At 31.2% G+C, this 12,255-nt stretch overlaps 2 protein-coding genes across 3 annotated transcripts; one reads left to right on the top strand and one right to left on the bottom strand.

Annotated features, from left to right (window-relative positions):
• Positions 1-6,472: 6,472 nt before the first annotated feature.
• LOC130943395 (protein MHF1 homolog) lies at positions 6,473-8,964 on the top strand. Of its 2 annotated transcripts, XM_057871249.1 has the most exons (5): positions 6,473-6,697; positions 6,819-6,890; positions 7,529-7,609; positions 7,691-7,840; positions 8,908-8,964. In XM_057871249.1, exons 1-4 carry the CDS (start codon positions 6,550-6,552, stop codon positions 7,813-7,815), a joined length of 426 nt encoding a protein of 141 aa, XP_057727232.1. In that variant the 5' UTR covers positions 6,473-6,549; the 3' UTR covers positions 7,816-7,840; positions 8,908-8,964. The 2 variants fall into 2 exon arrangements, with proteins under 2 accessions (XP_057727232.1, XP_057727231.1); XM_057871248.1 differs by lacking the exon at positions 8,908-8,964 and having other exon boundaries at positions 7,691-7,939.
• Positions 8,882-10,365, bottom strand: LOC130943394 (xylose isomerase-like). Its single transcript, XM_057871247.1, has one exon. It carries the CDS (start codon positions 10,325-10,327, stop codon positions 8,897-8,899), a length of 1,431 nt encoding a protein of 476 aa, XP_057727230.1. The 5' UTR covers positions 10,328-10,365; the 3' UTR covers positions 8,882-8,896.
• Between the last annotated feature and the right edge of the window lie 1,890 nt (positions 10,366-12,255).

A 12,255-nucleotide genomic window follows, 5' to 3' on the forward strand; every position in this document is an offset into this window, starting at 1 on the left:
GGGCCATATGATGGGTAGACCTTGAAATTGCTGGTTTGTGGCGAGGATGGAGGCGGGAAACGGAGGTCGTAGTGGTGGTGTGTCGTTTCCATCGAACGGCAGTAATGGTTCCAATGCTTCAATGCGAACCAAAAGAAAAACTTGCAAGGAATCATGTTTCTATGGGTTGAAGGCTGTGATAAAAAAATCTGGGACAACAGAGAACCCAGATAGACTATTCCATGCATGTCCGATGTACCGGGTGAGTGTTGTGTAAAAAGTTAAAGGTTTTCTATCTTGTTTTGTGTTGTTGGGTATTTTTCAATTTTTTGTTTTCTGATTTTTGAATTTGTAGAAGGGCAGTCACTGCAATTACTTTAAGTGGGTCGATGATGATGACTATCAAGGGGTGGCTGAAAGTGGAACAAAGAAAGATTACAGGACTGATTTGCAGGTTGAAAGTGACTATAATGAATGGAGGTTGAAGGTGGTATGGAGATTGGACAGTTTGAAAGCTGAAGTTAAAGCATTGAAACTACTAATAATTTTTATGTTTGTGGTAGTTGTCATTAATGTGATCCTTTGTTGTTTGTTATGCAGTTTCAAGTAAACCAATTTCTGTTGATATGTTATGGTGTAGTGAATTGAATGCCTTGAATGAGAATAGATGTTTGTATTTAGTTTTTTAAAATTAAGACCAAACTATCCATCAAATGTTCTAAATTAATCAGAATCACTATTACAATAAGATATATTAAGCCCATAAACATAATCAGTAGTCAAAGTACTCTTAAGCATTGTGTTGCCATAGAAGGCTAAATGTCAAATTGTCTTAAGGATAAATACTACAGCAAATTTATAAGATTTTACATGAGGATACAAACCTAAAAAGAAGGTTAGACCAAAATAAAAGGGCAAAACACAACTTTTAATTACATAAATAATCACAGTGTTTATAATGAAACTTCAATTGCCCTGTGCAAAAAACATAAAGTACCCCCACACAAGAAAAAAAAAGTCAAGCAGAATACATTTCTTTCTAATCAAAGTTATTTATCAGTCTTTCTTAAGGGCTTGAAGCCTGGAATAGGCACAAACGTCATAAAGTTAGCCAGTTTCTTAGCAGTGGCTGAACTAGTCTCTTTGATTGTCTCAACAAAGTTAGCCACTGGTGCAGCTGCAGTAGGTTTAGGAGAGGACCTAAGTATGAACTAGTCCTATGAAAAAGCTTTCATCTTTATGTCTAACCGTCGCGATTGCTTCTTCTGCAATCAATGTTGCTCCAAGAGATGATGAATTCTGTTTTCAGTAGCGATACCTACTCTGCTTTAATCGTCAACCAACACTGATAGAGGTTGATGGCGTGGTTCGAATGCAAGGTGAAAGGCTATGTTCATAGCTCGAGGGAGACGAAACATTTTGGAGCCAAACATAAAGAGATAGTTGTTATGAGATGGGGTGAAACTTTGCAACGTTTTAAATTTCTTCTGAACATAAAACGACGACGCATTAGGATTAGGAGGGCATTCAATCAAAATTGCGTCGTTTTTCTTGATCTGTCACGGTGGTAGTTAACGTCACACGTCAGTAAACGTTAGCCAATTTAGCGAAGAAGATGACGGAATGACGAACGTGATTAACTCGCATATCTTCCAGGGATTATTTTAATTAACTTTATTTTTTGAGAATTGAAATAGATATCGAAATATCTTTTAGAGACGATTTTGATTATTAACATATTCACGTATAAAGTTCTTAAAGTGACTTAGTAACGCTTCAAAACATGAATTATTGCATAACTTGTTTCACAAATATTAGGAAACTTTGATTACCGCTTTATTTTTCCGATTTCTATGATATTTTAAGTTTCAGTTGTTTCATCACTACTTTATTTAGGGAAATATATCATCTACACCTTATATATGCAAACTAATTGGTATTTTATTTGAATTGTCACATTGTTTTATCGGTGTTGGAGGTAGAGGAGATGCATCAATGACGAAGGCTATATAAAATACATTTTTTTAGTTAGAATATTAGATAGATTGGATAGTTTTTAATTTTAAATATTATAAGTTTGTTTTATGTCACACTTATACATATAATGTATATTAAGGATTCTATCTATTATTTGGTAGTTAATACTAACAAAATTTTGAACTCAAATACACTCGTTGCAAAGTATAAAAACTATCGCTAAACCAAGATTTTGAATGAGAGAAATGAGTTAGTGAAGATTCTACAAATTAAAGCTAAGACTAAATCTTACTTAACTCAAATAATTAATTATTCATGGAGTTCGATCTCTTAACTAAAGTTCGATCTCTTAACTAAGTAGTGCGTAGCTATTTTCTTTGCGTCCCTATTCTCTTTGGTGTTCACGTCCCAGTTCGTTTTAGTGTTATGAAATTTTATCTAATTTAATTTGAAAGTCAATTTTTAGGTGTAGATTGTCTAAAAATATCTACATATGTAGATTTGTATTGGATAAATTCCTTGTACGACAACGGTCCCTTGTAGAAGACAAAGACTACGAGAACCTCAAAATTAACAGCGTGATTCCTATGATAATGGTAAGACGCTTTTATAACTTTAGAATTGTTAATGACTATTATTAAGTCTAATTAGCAAGCTGAATTTTTTTTGGTTGGATTTGTTCTCCCTTATATTTTTTTGTGAGATTAAGATGGGTAAACGGACTCACAAATTATTTTGTGTAATTTTTTTTTTTTTAATGGAAAAATGATATAGTTCTATATAGTAGTTCATGTTACAACTACTACCACTACTCCATAGTAAATTAGTCAACGGCTAATAGGTTTTCGGTTCAAACGAATAAAACCAGCGTGAGAGTGAAGACTATTTTCTTTTCCGGTGAAATTAAGGGGCCAAGACCCAAAGAGAACAATAACTAACTACTCTCTAAAATACAGACTTTAGATTTTTCATACTTTCACAAGCCCAATAAAAGCATCCATGCCATAAATCACTTTGAGGGCCCATATTATTATGCAATTGCACATACTTAATTAATGTTGACACATTGTTTTTTAATCTCAATTCTCAACACATCCAATAACATAACGCAACATATGGTACTAATACAAACTCACCTTAGAACAATGATACTTATTAGTAGATTAGACAGCATAATTTATTTCTTTTAGATTAATTATTATCGTAAAAAATTACTAAATCATAATGTTAATAATATGAATAATGTAATTTATCTTTAAGTATTATTATTATTATTATTATTAGGGTTGTTATAAATTTTGTTATCTGTGTTATTATTAAAATTGTTATTATTAAAGTAGTAATATTTATGATTATTATTAATATTATAAATAAGTATTATTATTGCTGTGAAAATCATTAGTAGTGGTAGTAGTTGTAGAAGTATCACCATATAGAATTAGATTATTCCTGTGTTTAACAAGTTTTTTTTACATAAAATAATTGGTGAGTTTATTTATTCATCTTGATCCCTAAAAAAAAGACATAAGCTAACAAAAAACAAAAAATAATTAGTCTGAGTAATGATTATTAACAATTTTAAAGTTATAAAAGTATCTGATCATTATCGCAAGAATTATGTCTACAATTCTGCGGTTCTAAATAATCTTTCTTTTAAATTAAAAATAAGACTCAAATTTAAAATATTTAAATAAAAATAAAAAAATTATATTATTTAAACTATACTTCATTAGAATTAGAAGCTCATCCAAATACAAATTTATGTATGTAGATGTTTTTAAATAGTGTATACTAAAGAATTTGCCGAATTTAAAAGTGGTTACAGGGGAATAGAGAGTTTTTTGTGGTTTGCTCTGGGCTTTTGTTGTTATGTCCAGAAAAGAAAATTAATTATTCAAGCCTATTTCATGTTCGACAGAAATGAAGAAACTCATTGCCCTTTTGCCCTATGAGTTTTTCTGTTTTTTTTTTTTTTTTTCGTTGACTGCTCTATGAGTTTTGTCAATCTATCCGTGTACTCTCTATAATAATAATAAACTAATAATAAGTACTTAGTTTTTTATCCAGAGTAGTTTGTACTTAGCTTTTTCTTTTTTGGACAATCACCCCATTTTAATACCAAAAAAAAAAAAAAAATTGCAATTACTTGATGACGAAGAAAAAAAGAAATTTCAAACTGCATGCTTTAGGGATGATAATAGTGCGAGTAGGGACAAGTTTTTACTCTATCCAATCCTGTCTCATCTTACAATATTTCGCATAGAATCCATTCCACTCTTATTTGTAAGTAGTAAAAAATTGAACCTTAATCCGTTCTGTTCTGCCTCTACTCGTTCCAAAATTATTAAAATTTAATAAATAAAATAAAATTTCAAATTTTATATAACCATCATCACATATATAACATAAATTAAATTAAAATTTTAAATATGATATAATATTATAAATTATTTTATTAATTATTTTACATATATTACAAATATTATATATTAAAAGAGTAGTGCTAGGGAGCTAATGGCTTAATTGTACAATGTGTACAATGGGCTAAATTTTTGGTCCATGAATAAAATGAACATCACCATACTAGCTAGAATAACCATCCCATACCAAGGATAACCATCCGGATACCAAGGATAATAAACATCTCAATAAAAAATTAAACTGATTTTGGGGTTCACCAAGGATCGAACTCTTCACCTTTTGAATCTAGAACTCTAATACCATATCTGAAACCACTCATCCCAAAAGCGTAACCTGACAGGACAATGTAACACTAATGGTCATATCTCTAATACTTCTTAAACCTCCATTGTACACATTGTACGCTTAGGTCATTGGCTCCCTAGACTTTTTCATATTAAAAATATATATTATATATATATCGAGGCGGGTATTATCCAAACTCGACTCGATCCCGTCCTGCACAAGAACCCAACCCACAAAGAACTCGCCCTTGGTGCGGGACGGATAATTACCCGCCCCCAGTGGGTTAGGGCGGAGTGGGTACTCCATATCCGCAGGTTCAGATGGTATTGTCATTTCCCTGCATGGTTCGAATAACGGAGGCTAGGACTTGGAAGTGAGCTGAACTAAAATGAGCCAGGTCAAATTTAAACTCGACTTATAAAAATTAAGTTCGGTTTATAATTCAACTCGTTAATGATTAAGTGTATTTGTAAAACAAATTTAATTTAAAAAAAACTTGTTGAGTTATTTCGACTTTAAGTTCATGAGTTGATACAAATAACATTAATATAATTTATAATTTTATATAAATAAATTTTAACTTAAATATAAAAAAAATTATCGTTATCTATCTATTAATTATAATTTATATCGTCCATCATAAAACATAAATTAAGAGTTTTATCAAGTCACTTTGAGAATTTTATCTTTGTAAATAACCTAAAACATAAATTAAGGAGATTTCTTCAATTAACCCATATTTTAAATCGATTAGGGTTAATCTCAACTTAATAACTTTCAAAAGAAAAAAGACACCCTATATAAAGATATGACATACTTTGAAACTGATATAGTATTGAATTATTTATTATTTTAATATTAAAAAGTAGGTCAAACATAAAAAAAAGTTTTAATAACATGAATTAATTTTTTTAGTTAAAATTTAAGAACATATAAAAATATTTATTTTTTGTCATTTCTTTTAAAGAATAAATTATTAAAAATACATTCGAATAATTTTATTACTGACAAAAATATACTCGAATTTTGTTATTGACAAAAATATCTTTACATAATTTTTGTTTGGTGACTGAAATAAATTAAACAAAAAAAAATAAAACAAACAAAATAAAAAAACTACTTAAATAGAGAGACCGTTTAAGACTACTCAAAATTATATTTCTCAAAAAATGAGACAAAATTATCTAACAATAAAAATATATTTCTTATAAAATACTCTAGAGATTGAATTTTGATACGATTTTTTACAATATAATTAGAAAAATGAGATATTAGTATTTTTAAATTTTGGTAATTTTTTACTAAGCATATTTTTTTATAATTTTTTAAAAGTATTATTGATTGTCGACAAAAAAACACAATATATATATATATATATGTGCTTAACGAAAAATCACTAAATTTTAAAGATAAAAATATTTCATTTTTTCTAATCATATTTATAAAAAATCGCATCAAAATTTAATATCTAAATTTTTTTAAAAAAATACATATTTATTATTGGATATTTTTTATTAATAACAAAATTTAAGTATATTTTTGTTAGCGACAAATTGGGTGTATTTTCAGTATGGTTTTTAAAAATATACTCAAGTCCTTCCGTTTTATCAATCACTCTCTCCGTCAGTCCGGCCCAAGAATTAATGATTTAAAAGTGCAATTGAGGCCCATTATCTTGCAGAGAGAGAGAGAGGGGGGGGGGATTTTCATTTCCCTCCATTCCAAAACAGATCAGTCCGGCCCAAGAATTAATGATTTAAAAGAGCAGTTGAGGCCCATTATCTTGGAGAGAAAGAGAGGGGGGCGGGGGGTTTCATTTCCCTCCATTCCAAAACAGAAAGAGCGCCAGAAAAGAAAAATCCCAGAAATCGAAACTCGAAGAAGCAAATGGCAACGGATCGCGTACTGTGTGGTAGCAGCAGCGAAATCGAAAGAGGAGAAGAACAAGAAGAACAACAACAAGAACATGACTCCGAAGCGAAGCTCTTGCACGATAGGTTCAGACTCTCCGCCATCTCCATCGCCGAATCCGAAGGTAAAACCTTCAATTGAGTTTCCACACACTACGCAATCTCTTCAATTGAATCTTTGTTACTTTATTTCAACGAATTTTCGGAAATTCGAGTTCCTGATAATTCATAAACGTCGATTTGCAGCAAGTAAGAACGGCATGGAAATATCTAAAGTACTAGTCTCTTGCATCGCTGATTTGGCATACAAATTCACCGGTGAGTAACTTTTATCAGTTATTGCTTTCACTAATTATGATTTTCTGCATAATAATCCACGTTATATTGGTACCTTTGAAAATTGAAAGAGTGAATAATAACTCAATGTTATACAGTTAGTTTTTTATCATTAGAGATTTTGAGTTATCCATGAGATTCATTTCATGCAGTTATAGGTAATCAGATTCAGGACTAACTAAATAACTGTTAGGGATGACTGCAATGGACTCCGGAATCTGAAATGTGCTTTTGAATTTTTCTTGATTAGTAACTTTTGAGAGATGAGACGAGGATTCAGTTGTTATGCACAATCACTTCACAAAATTTATGGTTATTCAATTAATTATATGTTACTGAGAACTGTTGAACTTTTAGAAGAACTACTTCGCATTGTAAGATACCTAGATAGAATGTCAAAATTAAGTTCATATTCAGTGCTGTATAATGCGTATTGAGGTGCGAAGAGTCTCTTTAATTTGGAACAAGTAATTCGCATTATTAGGCAGGATTGGGGACTCAGGTTATTAAATTTTCTTAGCTTTTTTAAAATCACCTTTACGCTTATTGTTCAAGGATACACAATATTGATATTTTTCTTGAATTGATGAATTGAGTAAGAGAATATGTTCTGTGTGCAGAGGGGCTAGCCAAGGATCTTCAGCTATTTGCACAGCATGCAAATCGTAAATGTGTGAACATGGAAGATGTCATACTTTCTGGTAAGTATCATCATCTTCTATGACTGATTTCAGGGTGAACTGTCCTTGTTCTTTAATCTCATGTATTTTGGTTTCATTCAGCACATCGAAATGAACATGTGTCTAGCTATTTGAGGACATTCTCCAACGATTTAAAAGCGAGAGATCCTTCATCTGAGAGGAAGAGAAAGAAAGAAGCCAAGAAGAATGATAAAGCAACCATCTAATGCACACGTCTGATATAAATATATAGTACGTTGAACATATTTGGTATTCTTTTTTTAAATCTTGGCCTCAAATTTTACATAATTTTGGTACTCTATCTCTTTCCTCTACATGTTCTTGTTCTTGTACAATTCTAACAGGTTTAACCGGAGTTTTTTATTTTATTTCTTTAACTTAACTCACAATTACGTACCTATTTTATTTATTTAACTTAAATAATTATAATCAATCATACAACATAATACAACTATCTCATATATACCAAATAAACTAATGTAATTCTTTTAACTTTGTCAACTCACTATGTCCTAGTCCACTAACTAAGTCACTAAAGACTAAATATCTAAACCTATTATTAACTAACAATGAAAAAGATTAAACTACTAACCTCAAAGTTTAACGCTCAAACTACGTGTCAAGTATTATTGAATCTGTTGATGTCTTTCTCATGGACATATTATTAAGAGGCCATATTCTGTGAAGGAACTCGATTTCACACATAAAAAAACTCATAAAACTTGAAAAAATGGTTCAAATGCACATTAGTCACAGATGCTGTGACTTGTATATAGCTAATGCGCTTACCTCGGATGTTGGGTCCCCATCTACCACAATTGTATTTATCTCAGATGTAGAGATTCCAAGCACAAAATGCACGTATCTCGAATGTTTAGTATCGATATCAGCACAAGTGCATTCGAGATATGACTCACATCCAACCTATCACACATCTCATGTTTTCGACATTCATTCAACATCTGAGATGTGACTAAAATTGTATTTTGTAATTACTTAAATGTTTATTTATTTTTGTAAATATTATATTTATTTAATTTAAATAAAGAAAATCCGAGAGAATAGGACACACAAAGGGTTGTCCACTTGTCCTCGTTATATATGCACAATAGATAATATTTAATAGATATAAAATAAAACAGATACCTAATGGACTTAATTATTACTAGGAGTCTAGGACAAGCCGACTAGGATTCACATAAATTCGCTAACGTAACGTCTCGTCTGTCGTCCCCTGCGGAAACTAGCAGGTTTTTCCAACCGGGGAGGATGCTAACGATTTTATTCTCACAATGCAGACTGGAGAATCATCTCAGCTAGTTCTTGTTTGGCTGAAGCAACCTTGGGTTCTCCCCATTCCTTAGCTTTCTTCTCCAAGAAGTCAAAGTCAGCTTTACCAGCCTCTATTTGAGCACCAATTTCAGTGTCAAAACTCTGGTATCTCTTCCGAACAAGCTCAGCTAGAGTACCGTCCTCAATTAGGGTAGCAGCATTCTTGAGGCCGCGGGCCATTGTATCCATACCTATGATGTGGGCAATGAACAAGTCTTCAACATCTGTGCTCTCTCTTCGCAATTTGGCATCAAAGTTGAATCCGCCTGGTGCAATTCCACCATTTCTAATCACACTGAGCATAATCATTGTTGCTTCTTGAATATCCACAAGAAACTGATCTGTGTCCCAACCAACTTGAGGATCACCAGTATTTGCATCAATATTACCCAATAGTCCATTAATCCTTGCAGTTTCAAGTTCATGGTGACAACTATGTCCCGATAAGGTGGCATGGTTGCACTCAATGTTGAGTTTGAATTCCCCAATAAGTCCATACTTGCGCAAGAAATTAGCAGTGGTTGCAGCATCCCAGTCATACTGGTGTTTTGTAGGTTCTTGTGGCTTGGGTTCAATCAGCAGTGTCCCATTGAATCCAATCTTCTTCTTGTATGCAACAGCAGCTTCAAAGAACCTAGCCAAATGATTAAGTTCTCGTTCCATATCCGTGTTCAATAGGGATTGATAACCCTCACGGCCACCCCAGAAAACATAATTTTCTCCCCCCAAATAATGTGTGACCTCCAAGGCTTTCTTCACTTGTGCAGCAGCATATGCATATACACCTAACTCAGAGCTAGTAGCAGCACCATGCATGTAACGAGGGTGCATAAACAATTGAGCAGTTCCCCATAGAACTTTTTTATTACTCTGCATCTGAAGCTCTTTGGCAAGGGCAACCACTTCATCCAAGTTTGCATTAGCTTCCTCCAGAGTTTCTCCATCAGGGGCTATATCACGGTCATGGAAGCACCACCAATCAACTCCAAGTTTATTTATAAACTCAAAGTTTGCTCGCATTCTTCTTTTAGCCATTTTCAAAGAATTGGTACCATCTTCCCACGGCCAGTACTTGGTAGGTGCACCAAACGGGTCTGCACCTGTTCCACGGAATGTATGCCAAAATGCAACACTAAATCTGAACCAATCCTTCATTTTCTTTCCAAGAATTTCTTCTTCTGCGTTATACCATTTAAATGAAAGCGGATTCTTGCTAGAGGGACCCTCATATTTGATTTTGTTAATGCCAGGAAAGAATTCACCCTCCCAATCTGAATCGTCACGTTTACCGGCGTTTTCAGCCGGGCAAGTTTGAGATTCACCAATCACTGCATAAGTGACGGCTTGTAAGCAAAGGAGGAGCAGCAATATTCCCCACGTTTTCATTTTGATGGATTTCAAGCAAATACCTTGCAGGAAGACAGTGTAGACCGTAGAGAATGATGCAGGAAGTGGGGAGGCTTTTGAGGGGAAAGAGAGCGAGTGAGGACTCAGCTGCGAAAGAGAGCAAGAAAGAACGGAGCTGTTAGCAGCGTGTTGTTTGTTGAATAGAGAGAGCTAGAAAATGTGAATAGAGAAGTTATTAGCAGCGTGTTTTTATAATGATGATTTTTATCTTTTATTTTGTTAAGATGATTTTTTTATTTTTATCTTTTTTTATTAGATAACTTTTTGATTTGATTTGATTGTTAGATAATTTTTTTTTATTTTTATCTTTTTTTTTGTTAGGTAACTTTTTTATTTGATTTGATTTTATCTTTTAATTTTGATATGTTATGAAAGCCAACAAAGACCTATTCAATTCAGTTCAAATCCACTGCGTATTTTTAATGTTTAAAACTAAAAATTAATGTGCAACAAAAATAAGAGATGAGAATTAAATTTAGATATTTAAGTCATAGTAAATTATTTGAACTAATTAAATTATTTTTTATTTTTTTTAAAAAAATACTACTAATTTTTGTATAAAAAATTTGGAAGGGACTGTGATCTTCTATAGTCTCCGTCCCTAGTTCTCAGGTATATATACCATCTTTCGATTTGTGGACAACCAATCACCTTCAGAAATATGAAAAAATTTAAAATTTAAAATTTTGTTATTTATTAGAGTAGTTTAAAATTTAAAATTTTGATATTTGTTTAATTTATATATATATATATATATAGTTAATCATTCTCTTTTATTTTCAATTAAATAAAAAATATACTTATCTTTACGTACTCTTTTAATTTTATTACATTTTATTACGTATTCTTTTAATTTTATTAATATATTAATTATTATTTGTGTATCACACATCAAACTATTCATAATTTGTCCATTTTGACCACCAGCGTTCGAGGAGAGGGAGACCAAGTGAGGACTCAGCTGCGAAGGAGAATAAGAGAGAACTGAACTGTTAGGACGCAAATTGGCAAAACGAGATGGAGATTAAAAACACGTATGGAGATTAAAAACACGTAAGGTTATGATTTTCGGATATCAATATATACCATCTTTTGGTTTGCGGGCAAACAACCACCTTAGAGGCTTAAGTAGAAATATCAAGAAATTTAAAATTTAAAATTCTATTATTTATTAGTGTAATTTAAAATTTAAAATTCTGTTATTTATTTTATTTTTGTGTATATATACAATTAGATATTTTTTTAATTAAATAAAAAATATAATTATCTTAACGTACTCTTTTAATTTTATTATGTACTCTCTCAAATTTATTATCGTATTATTGTTATTTATATATTACAAACTAAATTATTCATAATTTGTCAATTTTGACAACCAATCTATGCCTATAAATAGGCTGTATATTTGATATCAACTGAGATAAGTAGCAAATCAACATGTATGTTTTGAATTTAGAAAGAGTGATTAACACGATATTATTATAATGAGTGTATTATTATTTATTATAAGTAGTTTATAAAATTTTAATTACAATGACATATAAAATATTAGAGAATATTAATAAAATTATTTTATTCTTTTTATTTTATTTTTATGTATATTTTATTTATTTATTTATTTAATTATTTTACAAGACAATTATATTTAAATTTTTTCACTTGATGAACAGAGTTAAGCTTCAATGCTTTGTTTTGACTTGTCTCTTACTTAGAGCGGGATATGGCTCTATGGAGGTGTGTATTCCTCTTCTTTCTCCAGCCAGGCCGTGGAATGTTGATGTTTATTTTTTTATTAAATTATTTTGTTATAAAGTGTTATAACATGTATAATTTATATAATACTTTAAAAACCCAACTATATATTACGATTTTACATTTTGTATATATATTGGTTAAACAATGCTATG

Source organism: Arachis stenosperma, chromosome 8 (genome assembly GCF_014773155.1).
Source record: "Arachis stenosperma cultivar V10309 chromosome 8, arast.V10309.gnm1.PFL2, whole genome shotgun sequence".
Taxonomy (NCBI): domain Eukaryota; kingdom Viridiplantae; phylum Streptophyta; class Magnoliopsida; order Fabales; family Fabaceae; genus Arachis; species Arachis stenosperma.

Bases quoted from the DNA above. Each gene is read 5' to 3' on its own strand.
- LOC130943395 (XM_057871249.1), top strand. From the start codon at position 6,550: ATGGCAACGGATCGCGTACTGTGTGGTAGCAGCAGCGAAATCGAAAGA. The intron at 6,891-7,528 runs GTGAGTAACTTT...TTCTGTGTGCAG, and splicing joins TTTGGCATACAAATTCACCG to AGGGGCTAGCCAAGGATCTT. The intron at 7,610-7,690 runs GTAAGTATCATC...GGTTTCATTCAG, and splicing joins GGAAGATGTCATACTTTCTG to CACATCGAAATGAACATGTG.
- LOC130943394 (XM_057871247.1), bottom strand. From the start codon at position 10,327: ATGAAAACGTGGGGAATATTGCTGCTCCTCCTTTGCTTACAAGCCGTC.